The sequence below is a fragment of the Antennarius striatus genome, chromosome 17, assembly GCF_040054535.1.
Source record: "Antennarius striatus isolate MH-2024 chromosome 17, ASM4005453v1, whole genome shotgun sequence".
Classification (NCBI taxonomy): domain Eukaryota; kingdom Metazoa; phylum Chordata; class Actinopteri; order Lophiiformes; family Antennariidae; genus Antennarius; species Antennarius striatus.
Window position 1 is genome coordinate 18,844,503 of NC_090792.1, and position 20,021 is coordinate 18,864,523.

A 20,021-nucleotide genomic window follows, 5' to 3' on the forward strand; every position below is an offset into this window, starting at 1 on the left:
GTGGGACACCATACGTTAAGGGTGAAAAGAATAGAAGTAGGGCAAAACAGGTTGATAATTCAACAGGATGTTAAGGTTTGTCCACATACGAACTCAATATGAAGAATATTGAGACTGAACAAGTCCCAGAATCAGCATTGTGCGGTAACTCCACTTCTTAAAAAGACGATTCTTTTTGTCAAGACGCAAATCCGTGTGCTAACTGCTGCCTTTCTCTTCAGGTGCAATCGAACTGGACCTCAACCGTTTCCCACGCGGTGCAAAAACCGCCAAGCAGTGCACCATTGAGATGGTGACGAACGAAGGAGAAATGCCCGTTGTCTCCATCTTCAAACAGAAGAGGATTAAAGGCTGGTGGCCATTCGTGGCCAGAAACGAAGAGGACGAGTTTGAACTCACGGTGGGTCAAAAGGATATTTTCTATGGTCGTGATGTCAGAAGTCAAGATGAAAAGTTACTTAATACTTTAGAATTTTGTCGTTTCAGGGGAAAGTGGAAGCAGAGCTGCACCTCCTGACAGGAGAGGAAGCTGAGAGGAGTCCGGTCGGTGAAGGTCGGAATGAACCGGAGCCACTGGAGAAACCCAAGTATGAAGGACCATTTGTTTTCACCACCGCTTGCATCCTTATCCCCGCTATCGATTTGTATTTCTCAAATACTTACATAAATCATCCTCCACTTCTGTTACGCGTAACTCTTGCAAAACGCGATAGAATAAACAAAATAAATCCAATATTTAACTTTATTATGAACACATGACTAAACAAGATAAATCAGTCAAAAATAAAACATTCTAAAATATAAAACAAGAATAAACATCATAAAATAACAACTAAAAGAAGGTATTTCCTAAAATGAGGGCAGACGTTTTTCTGTTCACGTCAACCACATTCTGGATTTTAGCCTTCGATCGTCTTTCTTTACACGGTAAGTTGCTATTTCTTCTTTTCTTTACTGTATTTCCATTCACCTTTTAAAGGAACAGTTCACCCAAAAATTAAAACTGAGTTGTCCTCACTGCTTGAGGTTTACGTCATCGGTATAAAATGTTACCCAAAAATGCTCATGACTTCTAGCCCATTTTGAAAAGCTAGCCCGGTCTGTTTGATTTGGGATTGAAGACTACTTTACATCAAAGAGGGCTTGACCCACCTTGTGTAACTCATTAAGGTAAGACAGGAGGGGTCTAGTCCAAACAACCAAACAGAAAGCTGTGAAGTAGACCCCAAACACTGGATCAGCACCTACCAGCGACCCCAAGAAGGTGCTGGTTTGTTGGGCCAGGATGATGCAGCAAGAATCCCGGCAGATAATCCAACCACCCTCCCAAACTACAATACCCGGGAAACCAGAGCCGAAGCGCTAGAAGGAAATCAGGCGTAACAAATCGGCAAGGAGGCCCAGGAACTGCCCCAACCAGCAGTGCCAGAGCACCCAGGACCACCAGGACCATGGGACAGGAAGGGCTTAAAGGACACCCCACCATTAATAGCCAATGGTACTCACTGGCCCAGAGGACCTGGTATGCAGTGGGACGACCCCATCAGAGGGAAGGATGCAAGGACACCCAAAGTCCCCACTTGAGTCATTCAGAGTCTCTCTCAGTGGCCTCCCCAGGTGAAGATTTTGAGTCTCAGAACATTTCTCGATCTCCACAATCAAACAATTTGCAACGTTTTCCTAAACAGCTGATTTGTAAGCTGGGAGCTGATTTCAAAGGACGTCATTTACCCCCTCGTCATCATTTAACTCCTCAGCGCTCACATATAAAATGAAGACGCAGTGTTAGAAGGTAGGTGTGTAAGTATGTTTCAGTTATTGTCATGAAATGTTGTTTGTTAGTCCCGTAGAAAGTAAAAATGCATTTCCTCCATTTTTAGTAAATGTAATGTCAACTTTCCATGAACACGAGTAGATAGACCGAAATAGAGCTTCTGGAAAAACTGTTCCTTTAAATCTCAGTATGCTATAATACTGTAATTTTATTTCATCACTCTTTGCTTCTGTATCTAAATTTTTATTGACATAACCCTGACCCGCAAAGTCCTTATCACTGAACGCATGTTTCTTGTCTTTCCAGCCGCCCAGATACGAGCCTCCTGTGGTTCCTCACTCCCTTCAAAGCTGTGAAACACTTGATCTGCAACCAGTACAAGTGGCTCACCATCAAGATTGTCTCTGCTCTGCTGCTGCTGGCCATGCTGGCTATTTTCCTCTACAGCATGCCCGGCTACATGGTCAAGAAAATGCTGGGAGCTTAAAGACGTTGCTCAGAGACGTCTGCAGAAGGTTCCAGCACTTTCAAATGGCTTCTGATTTATCCTCTGTTGGTGCCTCCCGTCTCCGGTTCCCCTCCAATCGAAGCATCTTTGGGCTGGGTTCACAACACCAGCCTCTGGGCTCACGTCACCACCTCTGATCGCCAGAAGATGGCGATCAGCAGATCTGGATGCCTGGATTCCATAGCAACCAATTTGAGACGCATCAGATGTCGTCCGTCATATGAAACGGGCTGAATCTGATTTTAAAAAAATCTGATTTATGTCACATCAGGGCAAAGAATCAGAACTGAATCCCGTTAGCCTGGTGACGTGAGCATAGCCAAAGCGTTTAAGAGGTTATCATTCATCACTTCTCGAAGTTTTAGTTCTAGCGCCATCCTTAGGTGAATGTGGGAACATCTCTGCAGATGGTCGTGAGTAAAAAAATATTCAGTCTGAACTAATTCAGACTTAATCTAGTTAATCTGGTTTAATCTAGGATGCAAAAAAGCAACAGAAACCAAAAGTGCGTCTTCACTGTCTGTGACATTTACGCACAATGCACAGCATCTTAACTAAATTAATAAAATACCTAATATTAAGACGAAATAATACGTACGAAATACATTCAAACCAATGTCTATGTTGTACTCTATTCCAAGCGTTGTGAAAATGCAGCGTTTAGTGGTTCATCGTGATTCATCTTCAGCCGAGGATTCCAAGAAGAGGAATGATTGCGGTCCAGTTAATCCCGTCACTCTGCAGATGTCCGGGATGAACACAACATCAAACACTGCAGACGTCGGTGTTTAACGGGAACCGTCCGTATCTTTAACGCTGATCGTCTCTTTGCTCCACCAGCCGTCCGGACGTCGCCCTCCTCTGGTTCCTAATCCCCCTCAAAGCCGCGAAACACCTGATATGTGACCAGTACAGGTGGCTGACCATCAAGATCGTCACCGCCCTGCTGCTGCTCGCCATCTTGGCCCTCTTTCTCTACAACATGCCCGGGTACATGGTGAAGAAGATGCTGGGGGCCTGACCATCCATGTTCTTCATCATCATCTTCTTCAGAGTTTCCTCATCGGACAGAAGACTCCATCCAGATTCCATCGTTCTTTCCTTCCGGTTGTTGCTGTTGCGACTTTGTGCTGATTTGTTGTGAACTCAACAGTGTGCAGAATCTCACCTTTGAATTTGTGAATAAAACAACAGCTGCAGACGTTCAGGAGTTTAATCCAGATGTGTGCATTTGTTAATAACCTGACTAATAATTCATTGTTTCCAGCACCAGGGAGGTTTTATGACTTGTGTAGGTTTGTTTGTTTGTTTGTTTGTTTGTTGGTTTATCAGCAGGAAAAACTATGAACATTATTAAACAGATTTCCATGAAACTTGCTGTTGGAGTTAAACCCTTTCATATTTTCGTTTGGGTGTCTTGGTTGGGGTTTTTTTGGCTTTTCATTCCATGACAACATCAGGATTTCCTTTCATTTCTCAGGGACTTAAGAGTCAAAAGTACGCATTGAAGTCTACTTATGATTTTGACCACAAGGTTCTGCATCCAAATAAAAATCCAGAACCACTACAGTTAGATGTTTGATAGAATTTAAGTAAATCATGGTTCCAGGGCAATGGTTTTTATATAAAAGAACGGTTTGCTCCGGACTCCATCAGATAGGAATAAACAATCCTATGCCTTTCCTAGCCGATGCCCCGCCCCCTGTGGAAATTAGTTCAATTGGGGTTTTTTTTCATAATTAAGATAAATACGGAAAAACCTATCACCCTATCTGATGAAGTTCACATCATAATGTAATCTGTGCCACCCATAGAGGAGCTCAGCTCCTCAGCAGCCCGGTGCCCTCTTCTGGTTGGAGGACTGCAGGTGCAGCTCCTTCATCCACCTCCCTGAGGAACACCTCAACCTGGTAGCGAATCATCAACAGTTAGTCTTTAATGACCCGGATCACCACTGAAATGTCATGGATCGTTGCTCATACCCTCCCCCATTAACATAAGTAATCCTGCTGACGGATGAACCAACAGCAGAACTAACTCCTTGGTGGAGGTCGCGAAAAATGAATGCCTCCGTGTTTACAAGTCATCATGTGGCTGTTGTCTGTAGTTTTTCTTATTGTTGAAAGTTTATTATTATTAAGAGTTATATGATTGGTTATGTTTGGTTTGTATTGGAGTTGTTTTGTGGAAGTGTGTGTGTGATTTTTCATAAATTATTAAAAATTGAGCTCCTGAGCATCAGTTTCTCTGGTTGTCCTGTTTGTGTTTACAAAACTTCAGAGAAAGTTTCAAATCTCAGGCTATAATCTTTAATTGTAAGCATTTTATTTAAGAAAAATCAAGTCAATTTAAGTCGGTTGAAGTTCCTTACGTTTCTGGAAGTTCACAGTGGAAGCAACTCTGGCAACTTCACTGAAAAAAGTGAAGACTGAGACTAGTGACAAACAAAAAGACTCCTTGCATCTTTTAATCAGTATAAACAGAATTTCTTTAGCCTTTAAGCTAAAGGTGTGTTTCTGCATACTTCAGGAAAAATAAAAATGTAGGCATTAGTTCACCGTAGCCACAAATGAAAGGGTTAACCTGCACCTCTCTTCAGATGAGTGAAGGTATCTTCAGGAATCTGATGATGTTTTGGATGTTTTAAGTTGTCAAATGTTCTAACAGATTGTTTGTCTCCCAGCCGTCCAGATATCGCGCTCCTCTGGTTCCTCATCCCCTTCAAAGCGGCGAAACACCTGATATGTGACCAGTACAGGTGGCTGACCATCAAGATCGTCACCGCCCTGCTGCTGCTCGCCATCTTGGCCCTCTTCCTCTACAACATGCCCGGGTACATGGTGAAGAAGATGCTGGGGGCCTGACCATCCATCATGGAGGTTGTTTTTTTTTTTTCTTCCTCATCATTTCACAGGGTTTGTTAAATTTACTCTTTTTGAATTAGTGATTTTGTTGTTGCTGTTCTCTGTGCTGATTGGAAACCTAATTGTGTGCATTATGTTATGACTTTTGTCCTGATTTTCTGAATAAAGTACAGCTGCAAACGTTTTTGATCATTAAAACTCTTTATGGACAGCCGTTTTCATACCTAAGGGGCTTCATCTTATATTGCGTCTGTGCTGTTTGAACTTTTTCTTCTCACAAAAGAATGGAATTGTGTTAAAAAATTATAAAAAAGGTCAAGATAAATCGAACCATTTAATGTAAATAATCGGATTGCTTGATATTTAAAGCAACTGAAATAAGTCAATATATTTGATGATTTTTAGTTGAGAATAATATCAACTAAAATTATTGAGATGACTCCTAATTAAATTAGTTTTGAGTCTGAAAAGTCAGTTTAAATAAACCTCATCTGTCTGTACTGTTACTTCTAGTCTTAAAAAGTATTTAACACTAGTATTAAAAATCATACATGTTAACCAGTTGGGTTGGTGGAAAGTTAACACAAGTATACTACGTTAATTATTGATTTAGATTTATCGGGATTTCTGATAAAGAGGACAAGCGCATGAACAAGTAGAAAAGAGGAAAAGGGTATTTTGGAGGATGCGGGCATCGATCCCGCTACCTCTCGCATGCTAAGCGAGCGCTCTACCATTTGAGCTAATCCCCCGTTCTGTCGAAGGTGGCGGTCAGGATGTATTCATAGCTGACCCCACCGCTGACGTTTTCAGCGGAGGGGACTGGGTGGAGCTTGTCAGTGTAAAGTCAGTCTAGTAATGGAATTAAAGCGTCGGAGGAAGTCCGCCGAACAATATCAATTGCTCCAACGGTAGCGCTGGAAGCGAATGAGTTGAATACAAACGTTATTTTTAATGAATTGTTTATTTTGTACGCTTTAACTCGCGTTAACACAAATTCTTCTTTTTTTTAATAATTTGTTTAGCGCGACCAGCATACAGGCGCTTAATAGACAGCTGAATTTTTGTAATTTTTGTAATTTCTTATCAACCCTCTCACACTACCATCCAACAGATGGCAGTAGTTGCAGCCTAACCCGGTGATCAAGCGCCAACAGCGTTCAAAAAAGAAGAACATGACGTAATTTGGCGTTCCATATCCTCACATTTCATTGGTAGATTTTCCAGTCAGGTCCCGCCCCCTTCATCTGGTTGACTTGGAAACCGGTCCTGGCTTTGTAGAAGAAGTTCACCGCTCAGTGCAATCACGGCGGCGCAGAAACGCAGTTAACTTTTTGTAATTCACGTTTTTGTGAATTTATTTTATTTATTTATTTTTTACAGCGGTTTGATTTAGTTTTGTTAAAAGCTCATAAACTAAATCTTACTGTGCGAAACGTAGAAACGTAGTAAGCTAGCTACGAGTGAGCTTAGCTAAGGCTCGGCTAAGAAGCTATCACGACCCACACAGTTTGGTGTTATTTTAGGGTTTTTCCTCTCACTAAACGACCCTGAAACGCCTCATTTAAACCAATTATTCGTTTCGAAACGAAGAATTATTTTTTTTGCGAACCCCGTTTTGTGTTTTCAGAATGAATTCAACCCATTTTTTAAACGCTGTTACCCACAGAATGAGATAGAGAGAGAGAGAGAGATACGACATTACCATGACTGATAATGCCAGCAGGTGAGTGTCCCGTTAAGAAATACTCAGATACTTTATTAAAAATAGTCAAAGTGTTGTCAAGAAACCAGTCATCAAATCATCATCACATTTATTCTTATGCTAATTTAAAGAATTAACTGGATATTTACTCTCTGAAGAAATGTGACATCATCAAATGTCCAATAGTGACACTGGAAGCAGATGCATTTGTGTTGTTGCAGGGTTTTTTTATTGCACATGAATGAGATGCAAACTTTTTACAGGTGAGAGTGATGAACGGGCAAAGACCCGAGAGAGATTCAATGAGATCTTCAAGAAAACGACCAAGAAGAAGAGAAATGCTGAGACTCAGGAGGCGATTGCGGTGCGTGTTCTGATATGTGGAGTTCTGCCGTAACGGGTGAACGCCGATGGTGAGATGAATTCATATTTCTCTTCTCGCTTTTTTTTTTTTTTTTCAAGCTTCAGAATCTAAGAACAAATCTGAATCTTGAGAAGGACACAGAAGATGACCAGGCCATACTCCAGAACACATACCAGCCTGAAGAGGGAAGCCTGCGCTACACCAAGAACAAACGGAGGGAGAGGGAAACGGTGGAGAAGGTGAACACCGACAACAGCCGGAATTTAGAGGACAGCCAAACTTCTAAAGGCAAGAAGAAAGGTCCGAGACAGCTTCCTCCCCTCTCTGTGCCAGAGGACGCCTCCAGCTACCAGGATGAGGATCCCAAAGCTGAGGTCGATCCACCCGGAAGGCAATCGAAGAGGAAGAGTAAGAAAGGGAAGAGCAAAGGAGTGGCAGAGGATGAAGTGGAGCAACGGGTGGAGGATGGAGAAGACGAGCTGCTGCAGGAATACCAGCAACGGATTGCACAGGAGGAGGAGAGGACGGCGAAGAAGACAAAAGCCAAGACGGAAGAGGAGAGCGTTGCCTCCCAGAAGATGACATTAAATAATGATGTTGGGAAGAAGAAGAAGAAAAAGCTCAAATCTGTCGTCACTGAATCAGAAGAAGGGTGTGTCTATCTGCTGTTATAACACTGTTAGAACACTAACATCGTGGTTTTTCTTGCAGTATGGTAACGTGGGCTTTCATACTTTGTGTCCAGGAGGGACGAAGATGCTGGTCAGGACCCTGACGGGGAAAACGAAGTGGAAGCTAAAGGAAGGAAAAAAAAGATGAAGAAAAAACACGGTAACTGGACGTCAGCTGTTAGGAAACGATGCAGAAACTTCCAGATCCGTGAATCTCATGTTTGTGTTTTATTATTTAGTGGCCACAGAAGAGAGTGAACCTGAAGCTGAGGTGCCACAGAGACCGGCGTTCGATGACAGCCTGGTGCTGGGGGTGGACGTCCACCGAACGGATCGCCTGAAGACCAACATGCTGATCTCACACCCCATGGTGAAGATTCATGTCGTGGATGAAATCACCGGACAGTACGTGAAGAAAGAGGACAGGTGAGGACAGAGGAGTCTCTGCTAGAATGAAGGACAAAGTTTAGGAGACAGTGGTGTTGAACAGAAGACAGGAAGTGTAGCTGGATGTTTAGGAAATGAAGATGTTGAGGTTCACTAGGAGACACCAGATTGGCTCGTCTCTCTTTCTCTAGCCATCGTCCGGTCGCCTCGTTTTACGAGCGGGACAACGTGGACCACATCCTCCCCATCATGACTCAACCGTTTGACTTCAAGAAGAACAAATCCATCATCCCCGAGTGGCAGGAGCAGATCATCTTCAACGAACGCTTCGGCTACTTTGTGGAGCAGCGTGACGACGGCCCCAGAGTTCTCGTCTTCTTCGAGGTGAGAGACGACTCCGTTTCCGACCGATTCCGTCATGGGCGTCGTTAATAATGGTTCGTCTCGTGAAGATCCTGGACTTCATGACGATGGAGGAAGCGAGGGCAAACGTGGACGGCGACCAGCAGGAGCGAGGATTCAGGAAGATCGCCTGGGCCTTCCTCAAGGTGCTCCCTCCTCCTCCTCCTTTGTCCTTTTGCAACCTCAGTCGCTCTTGTTGACGCTTGCTTCTTTTTTTTAGCTCGTTGGCACAAACGGCGTGCTGAACGTCGACACCAAGCTCCGCCTCCAGCTCTTCTACCCTCCCCCGCGGGCGAAAAGACACCCCAGAACGATCGAGGTGGTTGAGTGGTGGAGGAAGTACCCACGAAACAAGTACGCATCCACCCTCTACGTCACGGTGAAAGGCATCAAACTTCCGGAGCACGTACGTTAACCTCCGACGGCGCCGCCAATCACGGGACGTGATCATCGAATGACGATGTCAATAAAGTTTTCCGTCCTGCAGGTGGACCCCAGCATTCGCTCCATGATGGCCCTGCAGGAGGAGAGGGGCAGCACCTCCTACAGCGAGCTGCAGAGTGCCGTCACCAGGAGGAGCCTGACGCGGCCGCCGGACAGCAAACCACCGGCGCTGACCTGGAGCCGGTTACCTGGACAGGTGGGGGGGTGACGCGGCGCTCTTTGAAGGGGGGTGTGGAGGAGGAGTGTCAGTCTCGTTTCCTTTCTTTGGCAGGTCTGCCGGATCCCCAACAAACCCACGCTGTCGTTCCGCGGCGGTCAGATGGGGTGCTACACGGTGCTCTTCTCTCACGCCGGTACCATCCTGGCCGCCGCCTGCGCCGACACGGACGCCTACCCCGTTATCGGTAAGCAACGCTGACTTGGCAGAAAAATGTCGTCCGTCAAACGGCGGATACGTTGTGTTCACGCTCTGAACGCGATTCGTTTCAGTTTACGAGATTCCGTGCGGGAAGGTTTTAGCCGCGTTCAGCGGTCATCTGAAGATCGTCTACGACCTCTGCTGGTCCAGAGACGACCGGCGCCTCCTGTCCGCCTCCTCGGACGGAACGGTCAGGTAAATAACACACCTTATGTCATTTAGACATTAGATTTGATGAACAGTCACCATGTTGTTCAGTTTCTCTGCCCCCCCCCCCCCCACTAGAGAGTGGAACGTGGAGGAGCTTCAGGCGACGGCCCGGAAGGTTCTCCCTCACCCGTTCTTCGTCTACTGCGCCCGGTACCACCCCGCCGCACAGAACCTGGTGGCGACCGGCGGCTACGACTCTCTGGTGCGGGTGTGGCACCTCGACGTGGACGACGTCAACGGCCAGCTGCTGCAGGAGTTCGAAGGTCACGGCAGCTTCATCAACTCGCTGTGTTTCGACTCCGAAGGTAACGGACGGCGTTTCGTTAGCCGCTGACCGCCGCTAGCTGCTTCCTATCTCACGTCTTGTTCTTCCTTTTTTGTCGGAACCAGGAATGAGGATGTTCTCGGCGGACAACGCGGGAGAAATCGTCCTCTGGAGAACGCCGGCGAACGAGGGCGGGCATCCGTGTCGGGACTGGAGTGTGGAGAAGGTGAAGGAGGCACCGGCGCAGCCAAACGGAGCTCCCCGCTGGTGAAGTCTGAAATAAACGTGAAATTTTTTATTCCGGCAGAAAATCGCGGAGAGCGAACTCAGAGGCGTCCCCATCAACATGCTGAAGCTCCACCCTAATGGGAGGAGTCTGCTCATCCACGCCAAAGACAGTGTCCTGAGGGTGATGGACCTGAGGATGTGAGTCAGACTCCGAATCTCAGCTTCGTGTCCGATGAGGCGAAACCTTCCTGACGGCTCTTCTGCTGCTTCCAGCCTCGCCGTGAAGAAATACGCCGGCGCCACCAACTACCGCGAGCGGATCTACAGCACCTTCACCCCCTGTGGGAACTTCATCTACTCCGGCAGCGAGGACGGGATGGCGTACGTCTGGAACGCCGACACAGGTGGGAGTCTCTCGTCCTGTGATTGAAGAAGCCGCCCCCCGCCTCGCTCTGCTCAAACCCCGCCCCTCTTTTTCCCCTCAGGTGACCGGGTCGCCGTCTTCTCCGATCTATGCTACCCCTCCTCCCTCCACGGCGTGTCCTTCCACCCCCACGAGAACATGGTGGCGTTCTGCGCCTTCGGTCAGAGCCAGCCCGTCCTCGTTTACACGTACGATCGCAAAGGTGTGTAACGCCACAAGCCCCGCCCCGTCACCTCATCTTACTGTTAGCAAAGGAGGCTAACGCTAGGTGGTTCTGTAGCAGCGACCCAGCGGGAGGCGCACAACGTGAAAGCAGCGTCGATCCGATCGGCGTCGGCCGACTGGACCACCAGGACCACGACGGACCCCCCGGAGCTGCTGGACACCGGAACCTCGGCCCTGGACCAGTTCGCCATGGCGACCAGGGTGGCGTTGAAGATGCAGAATGTGAAGGAGCGTCTGGATTCTGTTCTGGTGAATGCTTTGACTCCGCCCCCTTTGGGTTAAAAAAGAAATTTGGATTCAAAATGTTATTTTGTTCTGAATTAATAATGAGTAAACAAATAAACAGACGGATTGCAACGACAAAGTTTTAAAAGCAAGCTTCTCCAATCCCGTGCAGGAGCCCCATCAGAGACCGTCGACGCTTGGCTCCGCCCACGACCACGGTGCCGTATGTTCACTGAGACGTTGCTATGGCGACTGTTTGCTGGATGACGTCATTTACTGTTGTTTATTCCTCACACAGGCAGGAGCTCCAAGTCAGAGTCTGGACCGGTGAGTGTTCTTTAACCATGTGTACCGCCCCCTGCTGTCCTGGAGTGTAACTGCTGTTCCTGTCATATCATTGGCACTTTTTTCATGTAATAATCAGCTGATAATTGGTAGTTTTAGTATATTGATTCGATCCTGCTCCTTGTTGTATTCTTTGCTCTCCGGGTTTTTTTATATTTGCTGCAATGATTTTATTTTTCCCCTTTCAGACGGGCTGGAACGCCTCGCTGCCGCCTCCCTCGCTCCTCTCGCCTCTCTCCAGTCTGCGGCGGTCTGTTTCCGCAGCGGAGCAGCTGATCCCGGCTCTGAACCGTGAGTCACCTCGTAGAAATAATCTGATTGTTACGTGTGGGGGGGGGGGTGAGGTCAAATATTTCCTCAGATTATAGCGGCGTAAAGCAGAACACGTGACGTTAAGAGAGATGAAACGTTTGTGGTTTTTTTGTTTCAGGAGGATTCGATCCAGCCGGTCAGCGTCTGAAAGGAGCGTCGTCGTTCAGGTCACAGTCGGTGAGGCGGTTAGCGGTTAGCAGTTAGCATACTTCATTTACTGCCTCCCATTATTGAGGAATCTCAACTCGATTATGAAGAAGCGAAATGATTCAACCCCCATCATGCATCTGGTGTATAAGTGTAATCTACTTATCAAATCAGCTGATCCGCTGATGGGGGGGTTCTTCTAGGATTTCTTGTTTTTTGAAAATCTGACCCACTTCCTGTAGACCAGGAAGCAAAGCAGCCCCAGAGCATCACCCGCCACGACGACGATGATGATGATGATGATGATGATGATGATGATGATGATGATGATGATGAGAGGGTTGAATCATTAACTTCCAACCAGAAACAGACAAATCTCTTTTTCTCTGTCAGAACTTTACTGAAAGTTTTCCTCCGGACTTCCGGGTGGAAACGGACTCGGATCAACAGACGGTAAGTCGTCTGTAGCTGTCAGCTCCAGCCGCACGCCGCCTCCGCCCTCCTGAGCTCACCTCCGCCTCCCTCTTCTAGGTGGTCTCGCTCTACGACTACAGAGCCGGCCGATCGGACGAGCTGACCGTCCGGCGCGGCGACGTCATTCGGGTTCTGTACAAAGACAACGACAGCTGGTGGTTCGGCCGTCGGGCCGACGGGCAGCAGGGATACTTTCCCGCTTCTTACGTGACGGATCAGAGTGAGTGGCGTCGGCGTTTCTGTTAGAGATCCGTTGGTGGAACCTTCAGATCGGTGAAGCGTTATTTTGTGTTGTAGGAGAAGAAGAAGAAGACGTGACTCGACCTGCGGAGGCTCAGGCGGCCATGTCTGACGGGACAATGGACAGGTCGACGCCCACCAGGGTAAGGACGCCAGGGAATTGATGATGACCCGGTTTCATGGTCATCCTGGATCATTCTGATTATTTATCTCATCTTTATTTTTTTTATTTAGGAATTTTCCTCATCTCCATGGTTACTTTCTGTTTCTCCTCCTTCCTCCTCTGAAGGTGTCTGCTGTCATCAGTTCTTCCGGCGAGCTTCGGTTTCTCTCTGAGCCGGCGCTCTCCGACACCGAACCCGAGGTGGCCAACGGCAGGTAAGAGGGCCCACGGTTACCACGGCGACACATCGTACCATGGTCTGGAAAGGACAGATCCTGATTGTGACCTTTTGTTTCTCTTCTCCTCTTGAAGAGCCAGGAGGAAGAAGAAGGTGAAGAAGGCCGGCGTCCCGGCCGCGTCGCTCAGGGCCACGTTTTCAGGCGCCGACGCTTCGCAGATGAGCAACATCAGGAGAAATAGGCCCCTCCCACAGCGGCCTCGGGGGCGGTCCAAAGACGCCTCAGAGGCCTGATGCTAAATAAACAACTTTAATTTTTGTAATGAGTGTTTTGTACTTTTTACTATCATTTGTACTCTACAGGATCTTTATATTCTATTTATTGTTTTTTATATTTTTAGTGATGTAATTGAATATTGTGTAAATATTTACAGATGATTTAGAAAAGATATTTTATATTTCTGATGTGTAGAAAAAGTTTCTGCCATCGCTTCACTGTACTAGAATATTTCTGAATGTTAGTTTTGATGTCTAAAAATGTATAAATAAATATTCTAAAAGGATATTTTGTTCATTTATATTTTTACAGACGTGATAATAACCTCTGAAAAAAAAATTATTCATATTCTGGTCGCTGGAAATTCTGGTCTAATTCAAAATTTATCAATCCTTGGAAAAGAGTTTGAGACACAGACGGTGTCTGAGATTAAACGAGTTAAATCTGTTCTGAAAATGAGACCGTTTTGGATCATTTCAGTTCTATTTATTTCATGTTTTTTTTGGGTTTTTTTTAAAAAAACATTAAATTCTGATCTTCTGAAAGCTGAAACAGAGGAAACAAATTTCTTTAGTGTTTTTAATCAAATCAGTGCAAAAAAAAAAACCACACCAAACATTCACAAATGCATTCAATTGTACTGAATTACAACAGTCAGTGGTTCCAGTTTGAGCTTATATAGTATAGTGTCATATATTACAGTATTTAATAGTACCGCCGGAATAAAATCACTTTACAACCACAAACGTTAATAATTCTGTTAGAATCTAAAATAAGGCACTTTGTGTGGTTGGGGGTCGATCCCTGAGTTTCCGCTGTTTTTATTTTGATTGGCGTCTTTCTGTCAGGAGGGGCGTGGCTTCACTCGTCTGTCCGGCGTCTTCTCGAGCCCTTAAATCCAAACACACACACACAAACACACACACACACGAGGGTTAAACACTCGTCCGTCCTGACGTCCATCAGTCTGATCCGGTTCATGTCTTACCGTTGTTGCGTCCGTTCACACAGGTAACACGAGGCGAGGAGGACGGCCTGAGGGCAGAGGTCACCGAACGATCAGAGGGGTTCGAATCACATCGATCATGTATGTTTGGTAGGTAAATAAACGTTACTCACGCCTAAGAAAGCCAAACCTCCTTGGACTACGGCCGCCCAGTTGAAGCTGAGATGTTGTGTGACGAGGCCGCCGACGATCGGGCCGTAAAACATCCTTTAAAACAATTAAGAACACGTTTGAACAGTGATGTCATCCACCTGTAGGTGGCAGCGTCACGTCTCTGTAACCGCCCACTGGTATCCAATAAAGCCAACTCAAAGGGGCGGAGTCACAGTAAACCAGCAGCAGGAAGTGAAGGTGATGCCATCAATAAAAGAGGTGAGTTTACAGTTTTCCTTCTGTATGGTCACCTGATCAGATGATGATGATGATAGGATGAAGGTGTGTCTGCAAAACACACTGGGAAGTCATGTAAACGTACACGAAGACACGCAAACCTGAACCAGAGTTCAGAATTCGGTCTGAACCAGATCTGAATTTCAGTCTGGATCCGGATCTGGATCTTCTTTCCCGTCTTATTTTAATACGGTTTTATTTTGTAATCACTTCCTGGTTGTTCTTACTTCCTGTCTGGTCCTAATTGGTTTTATCTGCTGCTGATTACCTTATTAGGATCCTGTTTGGTCTCTCTTATTTTAAAGTGAGTTCCTGCTTTATGTTTGATGTCGTCCAGTCGGACCCTCACTGGGTCGGTTTAGAACCTGATCCTCCTGCTGCTCAGTGACTTTTATTTCCTGAGTGGATCTCTGATCTCACACCAAACACTTCCTGGATCTCCCGATTCAGACACACATTTCTTCTTCTTTGAATTCGCTGCTAGTCGAGTGAGAACCCAGGACTCACCCCAGAGACCAGACTGCGCCGAACAGTCCGGACACCATCCCCAGGGTGCTCAGACCTTCTTCGTATCCCAGACCGCTGTAAACAACGAGGACCAGGATGTCACCGCCGTTCACACATGTAAGAACACGTCACGGGTGTGAGGAGACTCACTATGCGCTGGAGATGATTTCAGGGAATGTTGGGATGGCGGTCATTCCCAGAGAGAAGCCGATCAGAGAGAGCATGATGACCATCAGCCACAGCTGGCTGCCAACGGAAACACACAGCTCAAATATGATGTTATTTCTGCTTATTATTGATGAAAACACGGCAACGCCGTTGGGCATAACTATTAGACTATGACCTTTAATGCTAAGCTAACAGCCTGCTCACCTCGGGATGTGAAGGAAAGGGGCGGGGCCGAGCATACAGAAGCCCACGGCTGTGACGCTGCCTCCGATCACCATAATCCAAGGCCTGATCACCTGAGATGGAGGAGAGAAGTTCAAAAATGTTCCGCCTTTTGGAGGTGGTTAGCCACATTAGCTTAGCTTCCATACTCACAGGATACTTATCTGTGAGGTATCCCAGCAGCGGCGACACCAGGCAGTACGGCAGCGACACGCTGAGCATGATGAGCCCCACGTATCCCGGCGACAGGCCGAACTAGACGGAACAGAAGGAGAGACGGTCACTCCAGCTCCCTGATATCGGTCGGCTGCATCGGATGAGGATGGAGGGGGGATTAGGGGGGTGTGGTGGTTACCGTCTTGATGGCGAACAGCGACAACGTGGCGTCCAGGAAGCCCAGGCCTGCGCTGAGGGTGAAGGTCATGTAACAAATCATCACGATCTTGGGTTTGGTGAGGAGACGCAGGAAGGAATCCTTCGAAGGTCTGGCAGCTGGGGGGACGGAAGCAAAAAATAAATAAATAAATAAATAAATAAATTTTTTATATATATATATATATATATATATATATATATATATATATATATATATATATATATATAAAAATATATTTAATGTATATAAATTTATATATATATTTTAAAATAAATATAAAAAATGTATATATATATATATAAATTTTGTGTTTGTTTTACTGAAATGAAAATACACTGAAACGTTACCGATGGTCGGCAGGATGTAAATGTTAAAGGGGACCATGATCAACAGGAGACACCCCAGAAGCATGAAGGGAACTTCGTATCCGAACGACTGGTAGAGCCATCCTCCGAAGGGGGGGCCCACGATGAGACCCAGCCCTGTGAAAATCTCCAAACTGCCCTGCAGAGAGAGAGAAACCGTTCAAAACAAGCCTTCATGTTTCAGCTGCAGCACCGGATCACAACTTCCTGCGTGAGGAATTCATCCACAACAACAACAACGAGCCTGAATGCTGCTTCTGTCCGCTCGTGATGCTAACGGCTAAACAACGGCAATTATCTGCACTCACCAACACAGTCGCCACCTTGTTGGGGAACATTTTTGCTACCATGGAGAAAGAGGAAGTCATGGCGCCGGCGAATCCCACGGCGTCGATGGAGCGCACTACAAAACACAGAGCGATGAAAGGGGCTCCTGAAGGGACTCGCGTGAGCAGTCTGCAAAGAGCCAACGCACAACAATCACAACACCACACCCGACAGGGTCGCCCGGATTTAACGGAACAATCAGAAGATGTGTATGTGTTTGAATTTGTGCGTCTCCTCTAGAATAATCCAGAAGATCCTGGATTCATTAAAGACGTTTTTGTGCCGTCTTCTAATCTGAAGCCTGAGCTCTTCCTTCAGCTTTGAGGCTACGTTTCCAGCTTTTCGAGAAGCGGTTCAGAATCTGAGGGCCTCTGGAGATGTGATTTGGAGCCACATGGAGTCATTTCAAGCCACTGAATGGGTCGAGTCAGGACATGTTGGTGCTTTATGTGTTGATTTAATCTGAACTACAAACTGGTTTCCTCTAATCTTTATGGCAGGGTGACGCAAGAGTCAGCCAAGTCCAACAAACCTAAAGGCCGTCCCGCCTCTGCAGAGGTTTAACCTCTACTGAGAGTTGTTCCAGTTAGTTTATACATTATAAAACAGATCTCCAGCCTCTCTAGTAGTTTAACACAACGCTGCTGGTGAAGCTCCAGAAGTAAAAAAAAGTAAATCAGACCTGAAGAATAGCAAACATTTCCTCTGATGCCACAAAATAAAGAATTTATTGGACTCTGACAGGCTTCATTTCCTTTCATCGCCTCCTAGCTGCACCTTTAACGTCTAAATCTACTGGAGTTGTTGCATAAAATTTTGATGAGGAACTCCATGGCATTCAGTTTGATTGATTTGTTGATTGATTATCAGGAACTTCTGTTTGATTGAGTCACGCTTGTGCTCAATGTTTGCGCTGGTCGTTTTTATTGCCGCTTCAGATCAACACTCACCCGAACATGATGGTGCAGCCCGAGGAAACAAAGAGTCCGGCCACCAGCATGAACTTTGCACCAATTTGAACGATCTGATTGGACGACAGAGACAATAAATGACCGGGCAGTAAATCACACTTTAGACTGATAGGAGTGAGGACTGAGCGTCGTAACCTTACGTATCTTCCCAGAATCAATGAGCCAATCAGGTTGCAGACGGCGTAGCAGCCAAATATGAGCCCGATGACGGTTTGATTGGCGCCCTTCTTCACCGCCTGTGGAGAAATCATTCATTACATACCAACGCAATTTGTTTTTCTTGAGTCAAAAATTAATCTTTTTTACGTTAGCAGCATAAAAAAAGATCAATTAAACCAACTAAAAAAGATCAATTAAACCAACTAATCACAGTTTTCAACCACTTCTCTACTCAGATTATTTAATTTTTACTTCCAAACTGGAATAAATTAGGACTTTTGTGATATTTCAGAATTACCAGATTCCATAACTGAATGTTAGCGATAGCACTTGAATGCTAACTGTTTTCAGGCAGTGGGTAATGGGTTAAATTATGTCCTTCTCCAAGGTCGTTTTCAGTTGTTGACCAATCAGGAAGCAGCAAACTGTAAACAATTATTCAGATTTCTTTTTGACATCACGAGGAAGTTTAGTAACGTGGAATTATTTTATAACTTTATTGAATTGGACAATGGAATTTGGTTATCAGTGTGTGAATTCACGTTAAAACCACACAAACATGTTTCGTGAATTCACAATAACGTCTGACCCACAAATCCTAATCGGTTCATTTGATTCTCTGTAATAAAAGTAATTGATTAATACCCTGTAGTAGATTTAAGGCCACTCATGGCGCCGGCTGATGGTTCCTGAGCGCTTCTATCCTCTGACTGGAGGGGTCATTCTCCAGCCTTCTGGGAGGATTTCTCATGTCAAGCACATGATGAATCATTCATGGACTTCCTGTCTCACCTTTGACATGAGAGCGTAACTAATTATGGCCTCAAACCATCACATTACTCCTTGGTTTCAGGGCATCTTTTGTTTTCTCGGCGGAGGCATCTTCCTTATCAGCTGTAAAAACACCCATCCTGTCATTGAGTCCATGTGATCACATTTATTTTATGATCTTTCTTGTTGTTGCTTTTCAATCACTTTTACTCCTCTAAAACATCCTGGCTTCCTGTTGTTCATGGCTCTGATAGGTTTGAGAGTTAGCCTCATGCTAACTCCAGCAGTCGTAAGACCAGTAGGTTCTATAACTCAAATACCCTGATCCAACTCCAACACGGAATCCAACAAGATTTAATCCAGATTATATTTTTGACATGTTCCCAAACACTGTCGCCAACTTTCACTGTAATCCGTCCAGGAATGTAGTGAAAGTCTCATAATCTGATGATGTCGAAGTCAAATAACTCCTCAATCCTCCCCCCCACTAAAATACTGGCTCTTACCTCACATTTACAAACTAAAAGTTTCTCCTAGGTGATGATTATATAATAAATACAAACAAACTGCAGATATAATTCCAACCCTGAGAATCCTTTTCTAAAAAAAAATCTGTAATGGAGCACGCACTCCCAGGGACCTGGGGCCCTCTCCTTCAGCACACGGGGGAGCCTAAGCGGGGCCCCAAGAACCGGATCGCCATTAAAACACCAGCAGATACACGACATTCATCTCTGGTCAATTCAGCTTCTAATAAACAGAAGAATAATCAATAATTAATCAATTAATCAACTCACCTCATTGGGGAAGAACGGGCCTAATATGGAGTAGCAGATCATGGAACTGAAGTTAACGGACGCTACTGATATCAAGGTGAGGATCTCCTGCCTGGTCATCCTCTGGGGGGGGCCCGGCTCCTCCGGAGTGACGTCATCTGTCAGAGGAATATGTAATAACATTGATGTTATATCATATTATAACATATTCATTATCGTGAGTTGATTTTTATGGAGATATTAATCGAATGTTTACTCTTTACCGCATGTTTATAACATTTTTAAATTAAAAAGTTTACCTCACATTAAAAGTGACCAACCTGCTGGCTGGAGATCAACCGGCTCCTCCATTTTTATCTTTATTTTTAATTTCCCGGGTCTGTTGTCCTTGACGGATGTTCAGGACGGACACACATACCGACACACACGCCCCGAGCCCCGGTAAACACACACCGCGGTCAAGCGCGTCGCTCCGGTGGGTCTGAGGCGCGTCGGCTCACACCGCCGCTGTGCCGCCTTCTGGGAAAAACTTCCGCTACGACGTCTGACGTCAAGCGTCGACTGTGAAGGACAAAGTTTGTTTCCGGTGTGACTTTCAGAATAAAAGCACAACGTGTCAAGACTTCTTGTGCTTGTAAAATCAAAATTAAAAACTCATGTTTGTGTGTTGGTGTAATGAATTTTTCGGGGGGAGAAAAAATATATCAATGCAAGGAGAATTAAATCGTAATTT

At 45.6% G+C, this 20,021-nt stretch overlaps 3 protein-coding genes and 1 non-coding gene across 7 annotated transcripts in view; 2 read left to right on the forward strand and 2 right to left on the reverse strand.

Moving 5' to 3' along the window:
- LOC137610603 (otoferlin-like) overlaps positions 1 to 5,264 on the forward strand; it is a 29,113-nt gene extending 23,849 nt beyond the window's left edge. Inside the window, exons 42-44 of the mRNA XM_068338272.1 lie at positions 222 to 400; positions 487 to 587; positions 4,966 to 5,264. Of these exons, the coding sequence (XP_068194373.1) occupies positions 222 to 400; positions 487 to 587; positions 4,966 to 5,146 (461 nt within the window). The 3' untranslated portion in view covers positions 5,147 to 5,264. The remainder of the gene's footprint in view (positions 1 to 221; positions 401 to 486; positions 588 to 4,965) is intronic.
- Positions 5,265 to 5,825: 561 nt separating this feature from the next.
- Positions 5,826 to 5,898, reverse strand: trnaa-agc (transfer RNA alanine (anticodon AGC)). Its single transcript has one exon. It is a non-coding gene; the product is annotated as a tRNA-Ala (tRNA).
- A 516-nt stretch (positions 5,899 to 6,414) lies between these two features.
- On the forward strand, positions 6,415 to 13,524 carry ahi1 (Abelson helper integration site 1). 3 transcript variants are annotated; one of them, XM_068339393.1, is made up of 26 exons: positions 6,415 to 6,872; positions 7,115 to 7,215; positions 7,314 to 7,867; positions 7,961 to 8,046; positions 8,126 to 8,312; positions 8,465 to 8,657; positions 8,726 to 8,821; positions 8,896 to 9,081; positions 9,163 to 9,315; positions 9,391 to 9,523; positions 9,609 to 9,732; positions 9,823 to 10,052; positions 10,138 to 10,238; positions 10,320 to 10,438; positions 10,514 to 10,644; positions 10,726 to 10,866; positions 10,948 to 11,138; positions 11,287 to 11,332; positions 11,413 to 11,441; positions 11,648 to 11,750; positions 11,890 to 11,948; positions 12,312 to 12,371; positions 12,450 to 12,612; positions 12,690 to 12,775; positions 12,922 to 13,010; positions 13,108 to 13,524. In XM_068339393.1, the coding sequence occupies exons 1-26, from the start codon at positions 6,863 to 6,865 to the stop codon at positions 13,265 to 13,267; spliced, it is 3,531 nt and encodes a 1,176-aa protein (XP_068195494.1). In that variant the 5' UTR covers positions 6,415 to 6,862; the 3' UTR covers positions 13,268 to 13,524. The 3 variants fall into 3 exon arrangements, 2 of the variants coding, with proteins under 2 accessions (XP_068195494.1, XP_068195493.1); XM_068339392.1 differs by having other exon boundaries at positions 6,416 to 6,872; positions 10,945 to 11,138; positions 13,108 to 13,523; XR_011038603.1 differs by lacking the exons at positions 12,450 to 12,612; positions 12,690 to 12,775; positions 12,922 to 13,010; positions 13,108 to 13,524 and having other exon boundaries at positions 10,945 to 11,138; positions 11,287 to 11,337; positions 12,312 to 12,373.
- A 297-nt stretch (positions 13,525 to 13,821) lies between these two features.
- slc18b1 (solute carrier family 18 member B1) lies at positions 13,822 to 19,797 on the reverse strand. 2 transcript variants are annotated; one of them, XM_068338934.1, is made up of 14 exons: positions 19,609 to 19,797; positions 19,310 to 19,446; positions 17,723 to 17,818; positions 17,562 to 17,635; positions 16,593 to 16,740; positions 16,267 to 16,423; positions 15,899 to 16,035; positions 15,697 to 15,798; positions 15,526 to 15,617; positions 15,304 to 15,399; positions 15,154 to 15,228; positions 14,370 to 14,463; positions 14,239 to 14,285; positions 13,822 to 14,141 (listed from the first exon to the last, which is right to left on the reverse strand). In XM_068338934.1, the coding sequence occupies exons 1-14, from the start codon at positions 19,637 to 19,639 to the stop codon at positions 14,072 to 14,074; spliced, it is 1,356 nt and encodes a 451-aa protein (XP_068195035.1). In that variant the 5' UTR covers positions 19,640 to 19,797; the 3' UTR covers positions 13,822 to 14,071. The 2 variants fall into 2 exon arrangements, with proteins under 2 accessions (XP_068195035.1, XP_068195036.1); XM_068338935.1 differs by having other exon boundaries at positions 19,593 to 19,797.
- Between the last annotated feature and the right edge of the window lie 224 nt (positions 19,798 to 20,021).

Excerpts from the sequence above, each read along its gene's own strand:
- slc18b1 (XM_068338934.1), bottom strand. The coding sequence starts at position 19,639 with ATGGAGGAGCCGGTTGATCTCCAGCCAGCAG. Across the intron at positions 16,036-16,266 it reads TTACATCCTGCCGACCATCG|CTGCCAGACCTTCGAAGGAT; the intron begins GTAACGTTTCAG and ends CCGTCCCCCCAG. Across the intron at positions 14,142-14,238 it reads TGTGAACGGACGCAACAACG|GGCTCGAGAAGACGCCGGAC; the intron begins GTAAGACATGAA and ends TTTGGATTTAAG.
- ahi1 (XM_068339392.1), top strand. Across the intron at positions 9,733-9,822 it reads TCCTCGGACGGAACGGTCAG|AGAGTGGAACGTGGAGGAGC; the intron begins GTAAATAACACA and ends CCCCCCCACTAG. Across the intron at positions 13,011-13,107 it reads CCCGAGGTGGCCAACGGCAG|AGCCAGGAGGAAGAAGAAGG; the intron begins GTAAGAGGGCCC and ends CTCCTCTTGAAG.